Consider the following 23907-nt stretch of genomic DNA (forward strand, 5'->3'; position numbering starts at 1 on the left):
AGTACCAACCGCGAACCAAAACAGACTAAAGAACTATTAGCTGGACGGAACTCACGACGACGACTCTGCAAACGAAAAATGGAACTGAGATTAGAAACATGGAATACCCGAACCCTGTACCAAACTGGAGTACTCACATTTTTACTAGACTTAGTGAACACATATTAAGTAGATATTTTAGCACTGCAGGAAATGCGGTGGACGGGAACTGGTACTCTTGACAAGAGAACCCATTCCATATATTATAGCTGCAATGAAAGCCAACATATAGATGGGGTGGGATTTATTGTAAACCGGAGAACAAAAGGCCTAATTATTGACTTTAAAGCCTACAGTCAAAGAATGTGCTATTTGCGCTTGAAAGTGAAATTCTTTAATTACAGTTTGATCAGTGCACATGCCCCAACTGATGATAAACCAGAGGAAATAAAAGAACAGCTCTTCGAAGACCTAGAGCAAGCCTACTGTAGTGATCTCAACATTGGGGGCTAGAATTTCAAACACCAGTAAAGAAAATAAAATGGATACAAAAAAATGGAATGTGCAAAAGCTGAGAGATGTGACAATTGCAGAACGGTACTCGGAAAATATCACCAACAGGCTAAGGAATCACAATGTAAATGAAGAAGGTCAGACTGGTATAGACTTCTACTGGATCAGAATAAAGGAAGACATTGAGGCAGCAGCGAAAGATGAAAAGGGAACAGAAATTTGTGCCCATAAAATCATTGGTTTGACGATGAATGTAAGAATGCAACAAAAGAAAAAAATGAAGCCTACAGAAAAATGCTTACCCGAAGAACTACAACAACTGTAGAGAATTGCCAAACAAAAAGCAGAGAAGAAAAGAGGATACACAAAAGAAAAAAACGAAACCACCTAAATACGGAACTTAAATATATAGAAAACCTTAACAAAGGAAAAGTTAGATGGCCATGATACTAGTATGGCATTACAGCAGCTTATAAAAGAAATATGGAGACAGAAATCCCTCCCCAATGATTGGAATATTGGAATACTCTGCACCATACACAAAAAAGGAGATATCTTTGAATGCTCTAACCACAGGGGAATTACGCTTCTAAATGCAGCGTATAAAATATTTTCCACAGTACTATATCACCGTATGGGCACCATGTGCAGAACGGATAGTAGAAAAATACCACCTCTAAAGTGGTAAATCTACAATTCATCAGATTGCAACCCTAAAACAAATTTTGGAAAAAACAACACTGGAATATGGCATTGATACCCATCACATATTTATAGACTACAAAGCAGCCTACGACTCTGTGAATAGAAGAAAAATGTTCAAAGCAATGAAAGAGCTAGGAATACCAAATCAGTTGGTAAATTTAACAAAACTAACTATTGAAAAAGTTGAATGTAGAGTACGAATTCAGGGGGAACTGTCTGAACCTTTTAAAACAAATAATGGGCTGCGCCAGGGAGACCCTCTCTCCTGTATACTGTTCAATCTGGCTCTGGAAAAAGTAATACGCATGTCATAAATCACAACCACTGGTTCAATATATAATAAATCAGTGCAAATCCTGGCCTATGCTGTTAATATTGTTTGGAGAACGGAAAACGCTGTACGAGAGGCGTATGTAGCATTAAAAGAATCAGCTACAAAAATGGGTTTAATAATAAACATCAACAAAACTAAGTATATGAAAATAAGCACGCAACCACAAATCCAACGACCACTCGTTATAGATAACGACGTCATCGAAGCAGTGAACGAATTTGTATAACTGGGAGCGCACCTTAACACTGAAAATAATACTACCGCAGAGATAAACCGCAGAATTTGCACTGCCAACATTTGTTATTTTGGGCTCAATCTCCTCCTTAAATCCACAATTATGTCGAGAGATACAAAAATAAAACTCTACAAAACAATAATACGCCCAGTCCCAATATATGGTTCAGAGACTTGGACTCTAACAAAAAATAATGAAAACATGTTAGGATGTTTCGAAAGAAAAGTACTAAGGCGAATCTATGGAGCAGTGAATGACAATGGAGTGAGGAGGAGACGATACAACTTCAAAACTTTATAGAATATACCAGGAACCAGATATCGTAAAACATATTAAGATAGGATGTCTGACGTGGATAGAGTATGTAATACAGATGGAACAAAATGACCCAGCTAGAAAAACGCTCCTTGATAGACCCATTGGTCAGAGAAGAAGAGGTAGACCCAGAACAAGGTTCCTTGATAACATCGATGAAGACATGAGAAATATGTGCTTGGCGGAGGAAGGCGATGGATAGGGACGACTGGAGAGATATTCTTGAGGAGGCTAGGACCCACGCAGAGTTGCAAAGCCAGAATGATGATGAAATTTAAAAAACTTTTTGCCTGGGCGACCTCTTGGACTTTATTTTGGGGTATCTCATGAAAGTGACTGTCCAAAAGAATTTGTTAAATGGGAATATTTTTCCCAACGAACCTGAGCTTTTCGCCCTGTCTAATAGTTGTTTATTTAAAACTTAAATGAAATAAAACAATAAACTTAAATTTTTCATGCTATGCGACTGTGTGCGTTGCTATAGAACACCATCCGTATGGTATACAGTAGTAGCGAGCCCCACATCGTTGATATCTAATACCGTTTACCTTTATATGAGAACTCGGAATGGGCTAAGTGCTCACTCGAGGAGGACAAAATAAGAGAAAAGATATAATAAGAGAATTGACGTCAATATGACTGGATTTTGCCCTTGTGTGCACGCTTACTTGATTAATTTGGGTTTGCTAAAAGAATTTTCTGCGTAATTTTATATTTTTTATATAAAATTTAATCATTCAATCTTATCGAGACAAGTAATATGAATCTGCTGTACAATTACTATCAAAAATATGTTCAGAACCGTTTTTGCGATGATTTTTGATGGATTCGATTAACACAACAATATGAAAATAAACCCGTTTCGATAGGTTTTAATAATGAAGCAACATCCCGGTCTTTAGAATTATGCAAAGATCGTCGAAAATTGGTTGTTACGCCAGAAAACGCCAATTTACGCCAAATTACTTCAGGATTGTTTGCTATAAAGAAATATAGAGAAAAAATAGAGATTCTTATGACAAAATATTGGGGACGATAACTCATAAATGTAACATGATCTACTAATTGTACAAGGTGCAAATCAAATACGCCGTTTACTAACAAGAAAATCAAAATAATATTTTGATAGCTCTTCGAACATTTTAATGAGTAATATGCGGTCCCTAAAAAGGTCGATAATAAATATATAATACCATAGGAATGTTATCAAATAATAAATTATATGAATAAAAAAATATATGTATAATAAAAAACTGAGCCTAATGATTCTTATCCTATTCTTACGAGTATTCAAGAACCCGGTCAACTTCGGGAGTGCTGTAAAACACAGAAAAATAATAAAATTAATTACATTTGTAGTGAAAATATTCGTTGAAAACCCTCTATAATATTGCTCTGATGTCTTTTTATTGTAAAATGACCAGAAAAAAGGTATTAGGCCCAAAAGAAAATTTATTAAAAATGTTTACGAGCCCCTTCCCACATTAGTTGGCCCAACGTTAGATTGATAAGAAAATTACATTTTAGAGAACAAATATAAAGGTGCAGCGTAAATTTTAGAAGTTTTACTGCATCGAACAACATTTTTGAATCTACTAAATTATAGAAAATATTTTATAACGTAATGAAAACTATTGAACAATAATAAATTAAAAAAAAACGCATAGAATATGTAATATTAAAAAAATGTGACAGCTTACCGCTGAGTTACATCCCCTTTATTTTTAACGACGTCCACAATTCTTCGAGGCATAGTTTTTACCAAGTTCTGACAAAATGCTAATGTAAACGAATCCCATATTTCTTGAAATTTTTCCTTCAATCCGTTTACGCACCTGGCAGAATGTTTGGGATTAAAGCTTTTTCATTTCTCGCCACATAGTCTCTATCAGGGACAAGTTGGGTCTGTTAGAAACCCATTCCAGAAGTGGTATGCCATGGTCTTCCATCTATTTTAAACTCTTTTTTTAGGTATGACAATCTGCGCCGTCCTGTTAGAAGACAAAATCTTCCGCTGATGTTAACGGTGTTCCGTAATCGGTAAAAGAGATTCTTCTAAAATATTCAAATATTTGTCCGTGTTTACAATCCCATCGATAAAATGTAACTTTCCCACACTTTTAGGCGACATGCTGTCCCAGATCATGACATATGCAGGAAATTTGACTTTTCTCTTCAGACAATCGGGATAGAAAGCTTCATTTTTCCTGCGAATGACGCGACTCCTACTGTCTCCAACATACCAATCCCATTGCGACTGAGTCCAATCTTTATGTTCTTTTGACCATCTTAGTCAATTTTTCTTTTGTTGTAATGTTAAAAGTAGCTTTTTCTTAGCCTAAAATAAAATGAAATTTATTAAAAACAATTCCTACTAATTTTTTTTTTCAACTATAAAACTTACTTTGTAAGTACTAAATCCTAATTTGTGGGCCTCTCGGTGACATGTTGATCTAAAAACGTGTCTGTATAACATTTAACTCCTATATAATTTCTAGGTTGTGTGACGACCGAACCTGTAGTTTTGTATCTTCTGATTATATTTCTTACACCATATCGTGACAATTGCAACATATTCGCGATTTCCGAATTTGATTTTCCAGAATTAAAAAATCTAATAATGATTGAACAAATTTTCTCATCGATAACTTTACCTCGACCCATTGTACAATCAACAAACGGCAAAAAGCTTTACAATACTACAAAATACATTTGACATTAACTGACATTATTGTTTTGATGCCATTTTCCATAGCTACCTCTGGATTTAATGTAATTATGAAAAAATAAGTGAATGCGTAGCCAGGGTTTAGTGAAATTTTTGTTTATTGTTGAAAATAAATAAAAAACAATAAGGGTAATGTTTATAATGATAATAATAAAAATGCTATATTATTTAATATGGGAACTTATAAAAACATGTAGAGTATAATTTGTTTATGGTAATCGACTTAAACTGCAAATTCCATAGGTGGACCAACTGATATGGGAAGGGCTCGTAGCTATTTTTGTTTATAATTTTTTTTTTTCAATTTTACGATAAAAAATAATAAAAATAAAGTTGTAGAAAATTTAATTTGGTACGAAAAATAATTGTTGTAAGACATTTTCTGGAGGGTTGTTAATTTACGAGATACAGCGCGAAAATCCTTTGTCCCCCCTTTTTTTCTAAGAGATGACGGCTGGGAGACAAGGGTGGCGATTCCACAAACTTGAACTTAAACTTAATAACCACTTCCACATTAAAAAAAATGAAGGAGCGTCCTCTAAAAAACATAATCTTACTGTAGCTTTTCAGTGGACTATAGTTATTTTCAAAACTTTGTTCAAGCTGTTTTGTTTATCTAAAATAAAAATGTTAACGACTTTGTTGAGGACAAAGAACAATGTTTTTCCCGTACTATATAAAACGATAAATCTATATGTTTCTATGGATATATGTCCACTTAAAAATACTTCATTGATAAAGAGTCTCCAGTATTTATATGCACATAGTTTTATTATCAAATAGAGAAGAATGTGAGGAAACTACACAGAATGTCTGTGTAGCTAAGGACCACGAAAGTCATCTTAATTAATGAGACAAAACAACAAATTACGTGCTAAGCAATAGGTAGGAAAATTCTATAACAGAAATGTACTGAGGAAAATTACCTCCGAACACAGATTAGTTCTCGATAGAAGTCGATATGACAAAATACAGTTTTTCCTACTAATTTAAAAGCATTATTAGCTGAAATAAACTCTAATATTTTTAATAACTGTTCAAACAAAACACATTACTTATCGTTTACTGTTAAATTCATTCAAAAAATAAAATTAGCGTAAAAATACACCATATCTTTTCACGTTTTCTGATTCTCCTTTACCTTTTTCTTTAATTTCCGCAAAACGAAAGAGATATGACTATTTAACTTTTCGTAGAACGATCGTATCTTTACAGCGAAAAAATAAAGATTCCCATTTGTATAGGAACCGTTTCCGGCAAAGATTCGGACATGGAGATACTTCGACGGAATTCACATCAGACATGAGCGTCGAATGAAGTAGGGAAGGGGGTATATCACCTTACGAATAGATTGTGGAAATATAATATTGTTTGTTAAAAGGAAGTGTGAAATATTAAGCTAGAATTGAAAATTTACAAGAAAAACATTTTATTTTACTTTGTTTTAAAAGAGATTTTGGAAAATTTCCTCGGAATTCTACATTTTTACGGATTTTTTGTTAAATTCTCCTTTTATTGGTTTTTATCTAACACATTGTTGTATTAACGTACCAATAAATCGATTGTATGCTGAATTTTAATGACATTTTTTTATATTCCTTGACAACAAATAAAATTTATTTTAAATAACGTTCCTACGTCATATTTTTCATTATTTTTAATATTATTGTGTTTTGTTTATGAAATCCTATCACGCGATATGTCGCATGCCGCAATCGGCCCAATAGAAGCGAAGCTACGGCGTACTGCGAAAACGGCATTATCCATTTTTTAACTTATCGATGCCGTCGTATTGTATTTGATCATGTTGGTGAAACCTTATCATGTAACATGTCGCACGTCACCATTGGATCAATAACAACAGAGATATAACATTAGTGTTCTTCGTGGTATGCCGCCATCTTTGATTTTTTTTATATAGTCGTATTTCTCCCCCCCTTTTCCCTATTCAACCATACCTCATACGTTACCATTCTCTCGAGCTCCTTATTCTGCTCAAATATGAACAGAATAAAGCTTAGCGCTTTTTTGACGCGTGATCTTGAAAAGTGTCAAAAATGACTAGGTTGATAACATGAGGCACCTCCACCAAATCGTCGGTTCTCTTAGTTATTCTAGTACATCTATCTGTCAGATAGAACAATATTTATCTGGAGGTGAAAATACCGGCCGTTTCATGCAAAAGGTTTATTATTTTAAAAATTTAATTTTTAATTCTTTTGAAGGTTTGTTGATCTTAAAATATTGGCTGCGAATTTGGTAATCGGTAAAAAATATAATACAAAACTCGAGCTTTCCCAACAAATGAATTGCTAAACTAGAATTACGCTGGTTTTATACGTAGTTCGATTCATAAGACGACTTACTTGTTATTAAAGTTGTACAACGGATTAAAATATTATTCTGTTGTCGTCCTAGTCTTAAATAGGAGGAGCACAGAAACAATTAAGTGGAGTGATTGTAGATGCAATTGATTGGATCTCCCGTCGCATGGTGACGGATAAAATCACTAGTTTGTTAATAATTATTTGTTAAAAAAGACGGATTAGAACTTCACCAACTTAAACGATTATCACTTTCAGTAATTTTCAACAGAGTATAATAATTAGGTATTGTAGTTTTTCTAAAATCTTTTTTGCCCTCAATTTAATAATATTTTTTGTTAAATCAATACCATACCCTCCTGTCGCCAGATATTCACTAAGCACATGGCAAAATCAGTTGGAGTGTGACTAAAGGATTTTCCGGGATTCTCTTTAAAAAGATTTTGAGAACGCTCTGCTTTATTTGACGGAATTTTAAAAAAATCAACCTAGCATGACGAGAATTTTTTTAAGGTGAACTCTGAATTCTATGTATTCATGGTAGATATATGTGTTTAGCAAATTTATACCTCAATAGTAACAAGTTGTCGTTTAGCAGATTTCAATAACATAGCTTTAGCTTGCTTTCACATTATTTTAACTTAGTAATTTTTGATAAACATTAATACATAGTAATTATACAAAATTATTTTTATTGCAGGCGAAAGCAGTTGGACGAGTATTATTTGAACAAGTCTGTAAACAATTGCACTTATTAGAAGCCGATTACTTTGGTCTAGAATACTCAGATGATCATGGAACGAAGGTGAGTTTTTACAGCATGATGTTGACCTATTAAGTCTGACTTTGGAACACAAAGCATCGGCAATGTCCAATGTAAAATAAACTATGTATATGCTTTGAGTTACTCATTTTACATTTTCCTCATCTCTTGTAGTGCGCATATGTCTATATTTTTTTATACAAGCTCTTTTGTAATTTCCTGCTCTCTTGTGTTTAGAAACTTTACGTTCCAAGTACCGATGCGAGGTATACATAAATTCGTTGTTCTCTTTCTCGCGTTAGTCGTAATGAAATCATTCCTGTTCCGAGGCATAATCCTGTTTCTATGGGCTATATGGTTTTAAAGTCTATCAGTAGGGTGCTAAGCTGGCTGTAGACCCCTAAGTAAAATATGTACCTAAATTCATACTTTGTACACCTATTGTATTTTTCTTCATTTCGATAATGACCTTCGTGGTTAACAAAACAAACAATACCATCTGGACAACTGAGATCAAATGGCAATAGTAAAAAATCCAAAGCGTGATAATTGTGATGATCCAGAATATGGAAGATATCGAGAACATTTAAAAAGAAATGGTAAAATCTTCTTAATCTGTTTAATCTCTATTCCGAATACGTAATGAATAGAACACTCTCTGAGCAATCCGTAGGTATTAAAATAAATTGTGTTAGATTAAACAATCTGAGATTTGCCGACGACACCGTTCTGATCGCAGAAACACTTGAAGAGCTACAGACATTGGTGAATAAGATAGCAGACTGCAGCGAAGAATATGGACTATCTTTGAACATAAAGAAAACTAAATTTATGGTAATATCGAAATCAACACAAAATGTCCAAAATTTATATTTACACAATGAAATTATCGATCGAGTTAGCAAATACAAATATTTAGGCACTTTTATAAATGAAGACAACGATAGCTCAGCAGAAATCAAAATAAGAATAGAAAAAGCCAGATCCATATTCATAAAATGAAGAGAGTGTTCTGCGGAAGAGATTTGAGCCTTGAAATGAAACTTCGCCTGATGAGATGTTACGTACTTTCTGTGCTGTTCTACGGAATGGAGTCATGGACGTTGAAAAAGATTGATACCAAAAAATTAGAGGCATTTGAACTGTGGATGTATCGCAGAATCCTGAGAATATCATGGACCGAGAGAGTCACAAATGTCGAGGTCTTGAGAAGAATGAATAAAGAAAAGGAAGTCATATTTACGATCAAAAAACGAAAACTGCAATACTTGGGACACATTACAAGAGGCGAAAGATATGAACTGCTTCGAATAATTATGCAAGGGAAAATAGCAGGAAAAAGGTCCATAGGAAGAAGACGAAACTCCTGGCTAAAGAATCTACGGGAATGGTATAGCTGTAGCAGCAACGAATTGTTTCGGTCATCAGTTTCGAAAATACGTATAGCCCTGATGATCGCCAACCTTCGGAACGAAGATGGCACTTGAAGAAGAAGGTAAAATCTTAAAACATATTGGACAGTTTCAAGTTCCAATAGTTTACAAGTATTTGTTGAGTACCTTTAAACTAAACCATGTATTATAGTCTGTTCAGAGACTAAGGTACTAGGGCACTATAATTCTCTTCCAAATGAACTAAAAAGTATACAAAACCAAGGCCCTAAAAAAGTTAACTTAAAATTTGGATAAAGACTAATCTAATCATCTTTGTTGGAAGCATAGTACATAATTAATCCATTCCACTATATTACAAATATTTGCATGTTGATATATTATCAGTTTCGTTCGATTTCAGTATTGGTTGGACCTCCAAAAACCCATCTCCCGCCAGCTGGGATTGTCGCTGGTCGACCCCCTCCTCTACTTCTGCGTCAAGTTCTACACCCCCGACCCCGCCCAACTGGAAGAAGAATACACCCGATACCTGTTCTGTCTTCAAGTGAAAAGGGACTTGTCTCAGGGAAGTATGCAGTGTAACGAGAACACCGCAGCCCTTATGGCCAGCTACATCGTTCAAGCCGAATGCGGAGACTACGTCGCCGAAGATTATCCAGACCACACTTACCTTTCCAGTTACAAGTTCGTGCCCCAACAGGACCACGAAATGGAGAGGAAGATCATGGAGAATCACAAAAAACATGCGTAAGTATACTAAAATATGTACATTAACGATCTTAAATACGTATCAGTTGGAGTCATTTGAAATGTCAGTGCATCTTTCGTTAATAAATTGAATGTTTTTATATTATTATAGTTCATAAATAGATGAATTGCAAATATAGTTCTTTTATCGAATTATTTTATTGTCTCAGGGGCCAATCGCCTGCCGAAGCGGACCTAAACCTATTAGAAACAGCGCGCCGATGCGAATTATACGGAGTTAAAATGCACCCTGCCAAAGACCACGAAAACGTACCGTTGAATCTGGCCGTAGCTCATATGGGTATCATAGTTTTTCAAAATTATACCAAAATCAACACGTTTTCCTGGGCGAAAATTAGGAAAATATCCTTCAAACGGAAACGATTTCTCGTCAAACTTCACCCTGAGGGATACGTAAGTGCTGTGACGTCCATTTTTGCTATCATCTGCGTACTAACTTGTGTTTTGTGGTTTTAGGGCTATTATAAAGACACCGTCGAATTTTTCTTCGAGGGTAGAAACGAATGTAAAAATTTTTGGAAAAAGTGCGTGGAAAATCACGGATTTTTCCGATGTTCCTCAGTCAAACATGTCTCACGACACAAAACAAGAGTACTATCGAGAGGTAGTTCGTTTAGGTAGGTTATTGAAATTTTTCAATACGGCGCCAAATTACGATAACTCCTTATTTTCTTTCAGGTATAGCGGTAAAACCCAGAAACAAATAATAGAATTCGTGCGAGATAACTACGTCAAACGTCAGACATTCCAAAGGTGAGTAAAAGGACTTTTTGTGGCATGTTAAATTTTCTTTTGTTCGATATCACACATTCACACTTTACACGGAACATCTCGAAATTTTTTAACATATATAACACCCGAAAAAACACACTGTTAAAAGTTCAGTACAAGTAATTCCCCGTTCGGCGTAGTTTGTACATAATATTTACGAGTTTTTGATGAAGTTATAGATTGTTAGTTACATATCAGACATTGATACAGCTATTTTTTGAACAAATGATCAAATTTTGACGTTTGTTAATCTTTTTCATTATTAGATTCTAACTTATAAAAGAATGTTGGTGTTTGCTCTCTTCAGATCGATATAAGTGGTTTTGTTTTTGGTGCCGTGATACAGTAAGTAAAATTACCATGTAGAATAAACCATCACGAGATGATTGTTCCAGAAGTCTCTTAAACCAAAACAAGTCTTTACAAAAAAGCAATAAAAGAAAGACTGGCACATAAAAGAAAATTTTCCGGAAGGCCATTAAAGAGTTGGAAAATTAACTTGGTCCAGTGTGTGGTCTATGGACAGATCTAAAAGGCAAAAAAGACAATTTAAACGTCATAGGAATGAACGCAAAAAAAAACTAAGAAAAAGTAAATCATAGAAAATATCCTGCTAGAAGTCGTATACACAGATGCCGAAATAACTGGCAGTTTAGTGTGTGATGCATGATTAGTTACATCCGAAAGGCAAGAAAGACGAGGCTCGAACCATTTTTATGAGTTAACAAGGAAAGTCAGAAAAAGTAATTGCATGAGAACCAGCAGGAAAATATCCTCCCAAAAGTCATAAGATGACATAAGCATGAAGAACAGAGATACCACCACAAGGGAAAACTACGACGAACACCTTCAGAGTGTAATAAACGAGACCCCAAATAATGAATATATAATCATTATAGGTGATTTTAACGTCCGTGTTGGCAATGATATAGTTCCGGGAATAAAACAGTGATATAATGAAAATATCAGGAATGAAAACGGAGACCTTCTAACGGACCTCTGCAACATAAACGAAATACATATTAATAATACATTTTTTCCCTCGCAAAGAACAATATAAATACACTTTTGAAAACAGTAGAGGACAAAGATCTATGATAGACTATATTCAGTCGAATAGAAAGTTACACCCCTCTCAAATCTTGGACGTAAGAGCACTAACATCAGCAGAAATAGGAAGCAATCATAAATTGGTACTGTGCAAAATCCGAATGAAAACACCTATATGTGATAACAAAAGACCAGAATACACCACAAAGAAAAATCGAAATCTTACAGGATGACTCCACAAGATCCTATTCCAAAAAAGAAGAACCGAAAAAAGCAGAAACACATATATTACAGAAAGTGATGGAGTCGAAGAAAGCTGGGCAAAAATTAAATCTAATATCTTAGCTTCGGCCAAGGAAGTTCTTGGTGAAAGAAATATAAATAAATAAATAAATCATTCCCAAGGCGAAGAACTCCATGGCTTTGTAAAGAAGTGAAGGAAAAATGTAAAGAAATGGAACGCTTTTTGAAAAAAATGGAACATTATTTTTACGGTCTGCAAAAGAAAATATGGAGAGAAAATTAAAAAGAAAATTAAAAAGACACTCAAGATTTCATTTCACGTACAAATCGTCTATGTATCTGTTTATACGTATTTCGCTTTAATAAAGCTAATCAGAACAGTTATTCATAGGCGTTCTCAACGTGAAAATTAATCTTTTCTGTCTTTAGGAAGCAACGATAAAATGACTTCGAAAGGGACGCAATAGCGACATCTGACATTAAATCCGTAAAATAGTTTCGAAACACAATTCAGATAACTGCCTTAATCCGGAGCCTTCTAAAAATTGCAAGGCATGGCCAGACGTTGATGAAGATGTTAATAGAGACATGGGGAATCTAAAATTTGCATTCCACGAACAGATACATAGACGATTTGTACGTGAAATGAAATCTTGACTGTCTTTTTAATTTTCTTTTTATTCGGATCTACTCTGTATGAGTACAAGAAACCAATTCGCTAACGATTTCTGCTTAGTTGAGGAGACATGTCGTGGAATGCAAATTTTAGATTCCCCATGTCTCTATTAACATCTTTATCAACGTCTGGCTATGCCTTGCAATTTTTAGAAGGCTCCAGATTAAGGCAGTTATCTGAATTGTGTTTCGAAACTATTTTACGGATGAAAATATGGAGCTTCATAAGAGGTCAAAGAACGGAGGTAAAGGAACTAATAGAACCAAAACACATAGAAAAGTGTATGTGGATTGACTTTGAAGCAGAATGGAGGACACCCGTGTCGTCAAAATAGCGAGAGATGTCACCAATCGGCAGAAGAAGTATTAGACGACCACGCCAAAGTTGGAGTGACAAACTTTCATAGAGGTATTAATCCGCCAATGAACAAGCAGAATTGCTTATAAAGAGGAAGAAGATAAGAGTGAAAGGAAAGAGTCTCAAGAAAAAGTAAATCATGGAAAACTAATAGGAAAAGATCCTGCTGGAAGACATATAGAGAGATAAGAAAATAACTGTGAATTATAATAATCGAGAGATATTTATAGGGAGATAGATGAGTAAGAGATCTGTAAAGACTGAACAAATTGGTACAGTGCCCTCTAGTGGTTAGCTGGTGTTGGTCAAAGAGGAAAACTTCAAATTAATGACAAGGCAGATGAGTAAATTCTTGTCAATTTAAACATGAAACTTTTGTATGTCTATGCGATACATACAGGGTGAGTTTTTAGTGTGACATAGGTCGATAATTCCATTATGGTATAGAATATCCAAAAAACTTATTTAGAAAAAATATTCTCCATACTTGGAAAATATGTAGAATTCTATAGGGTGATTAATAAGTACGTTGTATAGCAAACATACAATTTTTAAATAGGACACCCTATATATGTATTTTTTCAAATTTATATTTTCTCATAATTCTTGTTATTATAGTATTGGGTTTAGCATTACTATGCAGAGTATTTAACAAGTTATGACCATTTTTATTTCTAAATCCCTATGAAATCACCATGTACATATTAAACAATATATAGGGTGTCCAATTTAAAAAATTGTGTGTTTGCTATACCACGTAGTTATTAATCATCCTGTAGAATTCCACATATTTTCCAAGTATGGAGAATATCATTGCCTACATTTTTTCTAAATAAGTTTTTTGAATATTCTATACCATACTGGAATTATTCACTGATGTCACGTTAAAAACTCACCCTGTATATACGTATATGTGATACATATATTTTAAGCAAACTATTAAAAAAAAATGATAATGTGAAAAGTATCGATGTGATAATATGTAACAGCAATCTAACCAGTAAATAGTTTGCTTTTTTTGCTTATTCCGAGTAATCGTACAACTATTTTTTGAACTTGATTCCCAGTAAAACTATTTCTTGTAAAAGTAAAATAGGTAGCTGATTTGTGAAGTGTGGAGCATGGTTGTTTTGTAGCATTTAATATGGTAAATGCTGTTTTCCGACAGATTGTTACATGTAGATAACTGTCAAAAGGGAAGGAGGAAGGGTATTGCTTATTTTCGTAACGAAATTACACCCGAAATATGTCGTTTCTATATTTCATTTTGTTGTAATAAGTGTATACTGTTTGCTTGATACGTCTAAGTATGATATTTAACGGTATATTTAGTGTATGTAGCGTTAAACGACACGTATAGTTTTGCAAACTTTTTTTGCTTGGTGTTAGAGATATAATCGCAGCAATTTGCCATGAGAAGGAATGAAGAACATTCGAGAAAACATTAATAAATAAAAGAAAAACATTTGAACATTTGAAGGCTGTAGCTGAAGATCTGAATGATTAGTGTAAGTTTTCGTATTGTGGAATTAATCCTCCTGATGAGATGCGGTAAACAACATCGACCTTTACCGTATCTTCTGTGATAGTGTCTACATCAGCCGCAGGCGCAACATCAGGAAGAAATAATTCCAGACTAGAGTATGTAAGAACGCAAAACGTTGTAAGTTTAAAAGGATTTACCTGAACTTGTGCCAAAATAGACTGTGACGATTTGACACGAATAAAGAAAACCACCTTCTTTACATTTTTGATAAACAAGGCCCAGTAAAGAGAAAAAGAAGCATTCAAATCATTATTTTATTTTGAAGAGATGTCCACACATAGTTTTCTTTAACGCAAGCATCAAGCTGTGTAAATAATTCAAAGTTACAAACAGTGAAAGTTCTTTAAACGAACTTTTCTTTTACTCAAGATTTCAAAAAAAAAAAACTTCAAAGATTACAAGTATTCTATAATATTTCCATTCAATGTTTGTCTATATTTGCCACATTAATTGTTATGTATTTCCATCAATTTTCGTAAAATCTCCTCAAGATCTGAAATGTGTAGTAAAAACTTCCAGGATTTCGTGCTGACATTGGGACATAAATACCAACGCTGTCTCTACTTTTTTAAACTTGTCAAAAAGTGGTATTCAAACACTTGATATTATAATTTCTTGTACAGTTATTACATAATATAATTGTATCAGAAAAATCAGTGCATGATAGATGAATCTAACATTTTTTTTAATAGATAACGCTCGTCTTCATCGTTTGTATCACTTTGATTTATTTTTAGATTACATCAAAGTTTTTCTTTAATTATTACCGCATTAGAATTACTTTAACCGTTTGATTGCCCCTGGATTTAATTTATACTTTGAAATTTGCACTAAAATTAAGAAAAAAAGTTGGTAGACCTTGTCGGGTATTCAATTGGATCTTTTAAAACATATATCGAGGACGTTAAGTGGCCCCATATCGCAAAATTGGCCAACGAATGGAAAAATCCTGCTCGAAGGACCAAGTTCACTAATTCTTCTGAACAACGTTAATAAATTATTTGACGCGACAAGATTACATTAAACGTTTTATTGCCTCTGGATTTAGTTTATATTTTGAATAATTGTAGTAAATGTAAGAAAAAAAGCATTGATAGATACTAGTTGTGGATTAAATAAGATCTATCTAAACATACATCGAGGAAGTTTACCAAAACGTTCACTAATTCATCTAAACAACAGCTATGTATTACTTAAACGTTTTATTATCCCAGGATTTAGTTTATACTTTAAAAGTTTTTACTGAAACTTTTTTGATAGATACTAGTCGGGGGGTAAAACATAAATCGACAATATTAGCGTGAAATTGCTATAGCAAGAAACGATGGCAATCGTTTCTTGCTCGAAACGAGCTCGAACTGCACTGCAAATAAATGGGAAAAACTTCGACAGGTACAACAATCTTACTTTTTCCTTTATCGTGTCTGTCATTTTATAAAATGCCGGCCCAGTATCGGGCTACGTCGGTTCTATCTTTGTTGGTGAGCTACAAATCTTCGAGGGTACATCGATGAGGACAGTTTCTGCATGTAAGATGTTCCATATTCTGTGTTTCTCCACAGTCACGGTTTACATCGTCTTGGTCTATTTTTCCCCATTTTGCCATGTTTGATTTTACTGGAGCGACCCCCGTTCTTATCCGATTCATAGTTTTCCACGTTTTAAAGTCTAGGGACTGGCCGGTCCATTGAACCTGGGGACGAGGAAATTACTCAGGCGGTTCATCCTGCACTGTTCCAAGGAAGCTTTTTCTGGATTTTAGTCGCTTTCGTGGTGTTCGAGCTTTGTATAGGGCATGCCGCCCTATACATGCCTCAGGGAATTCTGCAGGTAGTACGCTGTCATTGTTTTTAAGGCAGTTTCGAGTTTCTCCTCCACTTCTTCAAAACCATTTCCTTGAGCACATATTGCAAGATCGTTAGCATAGAGGAAGTGCTTGGTTTCGGTCGGCGTAGGTTGGTCGTTTGTGTATATATTGACGAGCATTGGTGCTAAAACACTTCCGAGGAGAGGCCGTTTTTTGAACTCTCCACCTACGTACTTTACCCTCCAGCATAACGAAAAAACATCTGTTTTGCAGTAAAGAATATACGACCTTACCCAGATGGTGGTCATTGAGAGTGCTGTATAATTTGCGGAGCAATGTTTTGTGCCTTACTGTGTTACAGGCTGCTGTTAAATCTACGGTTTTGTTCCAGGTTAAATTCCAGGTACAACAATGACCCCGATATCGACCCCTTTTAACCCAAGAAGTTATATAATGCAATTCATTCTTCCGAAAATTTAGGTGCGGGAACTGACAACATCTCATTTATATGTCATAAATATGTCACTTGGTTCGTTCAAAATTAGATTATGGAAGTTTAATTTACATTCAAAGTACAGACTCCAAAACTATTCTTAGATATCTGAATCCCGTGTACAATTCTGATCTACGAATCAGGTTTTGGGTCTTTAGATGTAGCCTGTACATGGCATCGAACGGTTTGCCATTAGGTAGTGGACGTGAACAGTTATTATTAACACACCTAGCTAGGATTACTGCCAATCCATATAATTTAGCATACTAGTGGATTAGTCACAGATATTTACAGTCTCCCACGAAGGCTCAAACGCGTCCAGAAACAACTGCACATTTCCTTCAAAACATTGATCTGAAATAAACAAATCCCACTCCTATCCCATCTGTGGTCCCCTAGGAAAAAGTTATTCTCTTTTTAAACGAATATTCTAACAGTTTTTTTTTAATTCTACACAGGGTGCGGCAGATTAGAAATATCTCGAAAACTAAAGGTAACTGAAGCATGAAAATTGAAATGAAGGGGGTTTGAAGAGTGATCTATTTAATGAAAATATTTTCATCTATTTACTACTTCCGGTTATACCGGAATATATATAAGCGAGTTTCCTACAGATTCTGCCGCTTCTCGCATTTCGACCGCCATCGTTTTCTGTCCTCCATTCGTCTTCTTTGATGGCTCTATCTCTCATTATATGCCGTACATTTTCTTCCCAGACAACGGAAGTCCTTCCCCTTCTTCTTTGTTGTGGTATGTAATTTAAGGCTTTCTTTGGCCATCTATCTTCATTCATTCGCTTCACGTGACCATACCACACTAGTTGCCTTTTGTATTTGTCCTCCTTCTAATATCTTCATTCCTGGTATGATCTTTTTTGGATATACCATACGCTCTCCTTAGAAAATCCTTTTCTACTCCTTCTATTCTTTTTCTATCTTTTTTTGTGATCTGCAAAACTTCTGCCCCATAAGTCATAATAAGCTCTACCAAGGTTCAATAGATTGTCAATTTCGTTTCTAGTCTAATATCTTTAGGCCATAGTAGAGAGTTTAGAATGTTTACCGCTTTTTTTCCCTGCTGCGTTCTGTTTTCCATGTTTCTTTAGGTATTGCATTCTTTAGATATTATAGATCCGAGATATTTATATTCATTGCATGTTTTTGTGTTTCTAATTTCTAACTCTATATCTTCTTCATCATCTCCTATTTTAAGATACTCTGTTTTTGACATATTCATATTGAGGTCCCATTTTTCATATTCTTTCTTTAGTTTTCTAAACATGTAGTCCATGTCTTCCTCATCATTCGCTACGACTACCTGATCATCTACGAAAAATAAAGTTGTTAGACATTTACCACCGCCTATGTCTACTCCTATTCCGGATCCTCCACTGCTCTAGCGATGATTGAATATATATTTTAAATAAGGTCGGAGATAGACAACATCCTTGTTTAAGCCCCTTTGTTATTGGAAATGATTCAGATGTAAAGTTTCCTTCTTTAATGATACTTCTTGCATTTTTGTATTTATTTACGATAGCATCCACATACTCTCTACGGAGATCTACTTTCGTCAATGTTTGAAACTAAATCTACAAAAATAGGTGGGTAGATAGATTCTTTGCCTTCCGTTTTTCGATTACTTGCTGCAGAACCAATATACCATCAGTGCACGACGATCTTCCTGCACGAAATCCATTTTGTTCTTCTATGTCTTCGTATTATTATTCTACTCTTTCTTTTATTATTCGACCGTACAACCTCCCCACTAAGCTGATAACAGTACGACCTATAATTTGCGTTTATACCCTTTCTTGAATATTGAGCTGATGTATCCAGCATTCCAATCATCAGGGATATTTTGTCCTTGAGCATTTGTTAAATAGTTGAACCAACATCTCATGTAATATTTTTGATCCATACTTTACCAACTCAATTGGGATGTCTCCAGGTTCTGTTGCTTTAACGTTTTTAGATCTTTTGAGGGCATCTATCCTCTGTCAGTAAGACCTCAGAATGGTGTTTCCACTGTTTCAGATCTATTAACTGTAAGTTAGATTTTTCCTTTCCTTCTCTCCGGATAGACTTTATCACCTTCCACGCTTGCCCAACTCTTGTTCCGCCCATATACCTATCCACCTCTGCACATCTTCGATCCCACATCTCATTTTTTACTTTTCACTACTTCTCTTTTTACATCTCGATTTAATTTTTTATATATCTTGTAATCCTCCTCCTTTCTCGTTGACATCCATTTCTGATAAGCAAAAAAGCAATTCTCAAAAAGAAAAGTCAAATGTTTTAATTGGCAGTAGTAATCCTCTTTTCCCAGCATTTCTATCAAGAAAATAAAAGGTTATAATGCGAAGACTGAGGATAGGACATATACGCACAGCCGCATTGCTAACGACTTGTACGGTAATTTGGAGACGCCGTTTCTGAAGACTGATAAATTTCTTGAAGACTTCATAGTTGTATAATCAAATTTAGGACCTATAATGTTGAAAATAAAGACAATTTGAGAAAAAAACTAACATAAGTTAATTATAGTCTGTTAAATACTTTAATCTGTTAATTACTCAAATGTTTAAAAACGTTGAATTACTGTACCTGTGTCAATACCTTTCGTTGTCGAGACACGTTAAATTAAATAAAAAAGAATCTGGCTCAAAGGACCAAAAGTTCACAATTTTGTCTAACCAACTGCGCTGATAAATTTTTTACTTTAACAATTCATTAGTAATATATTTTTTTGTAATTTGAATCGATATGTATAAAGAATACATACAAAACGTATGGACGAGCGTTATCTGTTAATATCTAATGAATGTAGCGAATATAGAAACGACATATATAAAACTATTTACTGTGCTCCATATACAAAAAGGAAAAAGTAAAAAATCGACCTATTCACAAAAAGGCTTAACTTAGTTAAATTACGTTAGAGATATGAACTGTTAAGTGTGTAGAAATGATAATACTGATATTATTGTCTTTCTCAATTCCTCGTTCTCTTGTTGTCCCCGCAGGTCGCAATCATTTCGGCATTCTAGCGCGCACTCAAGCGCCTCCAACATGCATTCACATTCGACAACTGTCGGGAACAGCATTTCCGCGCATCCTCTGTTACCTCTCGCTGACACCAACCTGAGCGGTACGTACTCCAATCATTTTTTTTTTCTATTTTTAGTAGGTACTGTGTTTGAGCTTTGTGGTTTGGCTTAGACCCCTCGATATGAGCACATTTTTAACACTTTTTATGCTACTCTAAAACAACGATGAATATGCACTACCTCAAAACTAAACACGCAAGCAAATAATACTTTTTTTCAAAGCGGAAAGATGCAGTAGAAACAAATTTATACAGATCAAATGTTCAGTGATGTTTCTGATCCAAATGTTGCCCAAAGCAATAATAGAAATACTGAAATAATACACTCGCAAAAAAAAACGCAACGGAGAAAATTTTGGTCAAATTCAAAGTATTTTAGTTTTTTTACTTTTAGCCCTATTTTGATGATTTTTTTAGCACACTGTGTAAAAATTTATAAATTTTAATTTAGTACAGTGAGTTTTTTAATAAAATTTTGTATTTGACTTAGTGTACGGGGTTAATTAAAACGTGGTTTTTTATCCTAACTTTGAAACATCCTGTGGAATAATTCGGTTAGCGGATTTTCGAAAAACCTTGTTTTTCGGTTGCAACCATGTCTTCTAAGTATTATGTTTTTGTTTCATGTGAACATATGGATTGGTTCATTTTTAGGAGCTAAATGACTTTCCACCCATAATTTACGACTTTTCCTATTATTACCAATATCTTTTGTATTAATTTGTAATACGACGACAGATATCAAAGAAATGTCATATCGACATTCCAGAAGCACTGTATTTAAATATTGATTAAAAGCAACGACATGATCTTGGTTTTAATGAACAATGATAACAATAACAAAACATAAAAGACAACTTAAATATAACTTAACCCCTGTAACTTTGTACGCAAATAACAAAAAAAAACTACTAAAAAATAATACTTTGTATTTGTATTGCCTGCCTATACACGTCGGCTCATGCTGTCTATGAGGTTGCGAATATCATCTTGATGGATGTTTTGCCATTCCTCTTCTAGAGCCAAGCGAATTTCGTTAATTGATGCTGGTACGACTTCGCGACCTCTAATATTTCTACCAAGCATGTGCCAAACGTGCTCAATTGGGTTCAGATCTGGCGAACATGCTGGCCAGTTCATTTTATTATAACCAACTCTAAATATTGCGTGACACACTTTGTAGAGTGGGGTCGCGCATTATCTTGCATTAATAGAAAATCATCGCCGATATATTAAGAAAAGGGTGCTACGTGATTCGCTAAAATTTCCTCCATATACCGGTGTGCAGTCAACGAACCCTCAATAAATATCAATTCAGTGTGCGCCTCTAGGGATATTCCTGCCCATACTATCACCGAACCCCCTGCATGGCTAACGCGGGGACTGAAAGCGCACTCTGCAACTCTCTCTAGTTCGACGCCATACTCGTTCTCTCCCATCTGATGAGTGAAAACAGTATCTCGACTCATCCGTAAAAAGAACATTACTCCATTGTCCTAAATTCCAATGTAAATGTTCCATGGAAAATTGTAGTCTAGCCACTCTGTGCCGTGGAAGTAATTTGGGCCCAGTTGCTGGTCTGCAACTTTGCAAACCAAATTCATGTAATCTTCGACGTACTGTAAATACACTTACATTATTGTCTCGAACCTCTTGAAGCTGATTTCTTATTTGCACCGCTGTTAACCCTACACTGCTCAATGTATCATATATGAAACATACCGAGAATTTACATGTATAACACAGTGCAATAATATTAAGTCCAAACAGCACTATGTAACATATTCGATATATACCACTTTATTATATTATACACATTTTGTAACCTTGCAACGTCGTCTAATATTTTATAAAGCGCGCGAATTAGTCAATTATCACTTAACCGTCGTGTTGACGATAACGCTGAGTTTAAAATATTTTATATAGGTGGTTATTAATCAAAATTAAATGTGCAAAATTGCGTTTTCTACTTATTACACGTCCACAAGTCATCCAGTATTAGTTTTATTTAGCATCTACTATTATTTTTAAAGGTATGGTAAAGAATTTGTTTGTATCATTTATGATACATAATGTAATTTGGGTATCATTTTAGATGTCTAGCTGGTATATGAAGAGGCCTTTATCAGATAAAGAATTGCAAGTTATAGTCGACAATTGGGATGATAGTGAAGATGATTGTGATGTAAGTGATATTGGCGACTTGAATAATGATGCAGATGTAGAAAATATAGACGTATCAAATATTCCAGTGGTATTTGAAGATGAGCTGAGTGAAGCAGAAATGGAAGATACAGCAGAAAATGAGCGGGGACGACTATCTACAAGTTCTATTGAACAGGATATACAATTGAAGAAAAACAACGGGCCAATAAGCTATATTCCTGCAAAAGATATTCGAACAGATGCTGTAAGACATTGGCCAATCTACACTAGCGATCGAATCCGATGCAAAAAGCTAAATTGTAAAAAATTAACCTATATTAAATGTGACAAATGTGGCTTGCACTTATGTTTTAATAAGGATTCAAACTGTTTCTTTCAATTTCATCAATAAAAATATTATACTATAAAGGTACTTAAGTATTTTATTTCCTATATATAATTTTGCCCAAATGCACTTTGTATCAAATTTGATACATTACCGAAAATGTCCTGAAATTTAAAAATAAATAACTTTAAATTTTTTTAAGCATTTTTTTCGGACTTCTTTATAAAATAGCTATACATATAATTTTTTCCAATCTAAAATTAAAAATTGAGCAGTGTAGGGTTAAATAACGATTTCGTGATGAATGTAGTACTCTAGCCACATATTCATAATTTCGCCCAGAGCAACGGCCTTCGCACAATCTTCGACACTAAGAACCATGATCAATCAGTTATTACAAAATAACTCCAAAATAATCATAATTAAAAAAGTTCTAAATTGTGGGTGGCAAATTCATTTGGCTCTAAAAAATGAACCAAGGCATATTTTGACATTAAACAAAAACACAATGCTTAGGAGACATGGTTGCAACCGAAAAATAAGGTTTTACGAAAATTCGTAAACGGAATTATTCCACAGGATGTTTCAAAGTTAGGATAATAAAACCACGTTTTAATTAACCCCGTACAATAAAAATTTATAAATTTATACACAGTGTGCTAAAAAAATCATCAAAATAGGGCTAAATTAAAAAAATTTAAATACTTTGAATTTGACCAAAATTTTCTCCGTTGCGTTTTTTTTTTTTCACCTGAGTGTAGATTATTTCGTGTTTAGAGTTACGGTAGCGGATATTTTCATTAATGAACTTATTATTATAACATAAAAAGAAGCAATCTGAAGTTTTTAGTGTTTTGAGGTGGAGCTTGAAGTTCATAAACTTTTTTGTGGCATATAAGTCGCCAATCAATAGAGTTTACTTAAGGTTCATTTAAATTGATATAATGGTTTTGGTGTACTGATCGTGGTAGTAGTTGTGGGAGATATGTAGTGAATAGAGAAATCCTTGTGTAATAATCGCTTAATTTCACAGTGGAAGTGTCCAAACTCTCGGCGTCGCTGGGTTCGATGGGGGCCCATGTGGGCCAACGACCGGGTTCTCCGACGACGAAATCAGCCTCTCGCCACCTCGGCACAGCTACATCTTGGAGCTCGGTCCCCGACACCAGGCCTTCCACTCTGCCCCCCAATCAGACGATGAGCTCTCCCGAGGAGTCTGCGATCACGAGCCCAATCCATACGAAAGCCACTATTACCAGCTCTCCGCTCGCCGTCCGCGCAGCTGTTCACAGGGCAGATACAGG

The 23907-nt window shown here is 34.7% G+C and overlaps 1 protein-coding gene across 3 annotated transcripts in view; it reads left to right on the forward strand.

Moving 5' to 3' along the window:
- The window catches only part of LOC140440965 (FERM, ARHGEF and pleckstrin domain-containing protein 1-like), a 115639-nt gene that overhangs the window by 54167 nt on the left and 37565 nt on the right, over positions 1-23907 (forward strand). The window contains exons 3-9 of one of the 3 annotated variants that reach the window (XM_072531324.1): positions 7834-7938; positions 9691-10037; positions 10208-10451; positions 10515-10675; positions 10737-10811; positions 20030-20154; positions 23637-23906. In XM_072531324.1, coding sequence (XP_072387425.1) covers positions 7834-7938; positions 9691-10037; positions 10208-10451; positions 10515-10675; positions 10737-10811; positions 20030-20154; positions 23637-23906 — 1327 coding nt within the window. Of the gene's footprint in view, positions 1-7833; positions 7939-9690; positions 10038-10207; positions 10452-10514; positions 10676-10736; positions 10816-20029; positions 20155-23636; position 23907 lie in introns of those variants that run through there. The other 2 variants (XM_072531325.1, XM_072531326.1) reach the window with 2 other exon arrangements.

The sequence above is a fragment of the Diabrotica undecimpunctata genome, chromosome 5 (genome assembly GCF_040954645.1).
Source record: "Diabrotica undecimpunctata isolate CICGRU chromosome 5, icDiaUnde3, whole genome shotgun sequence".
NCBI classification, from domain to species: Eukaryota; Metazoa; Arthropoda; class Insecta; order Coleoptera; family Chrysomelidae; genus Diabrotica; species Diabrotica undecimpunctata.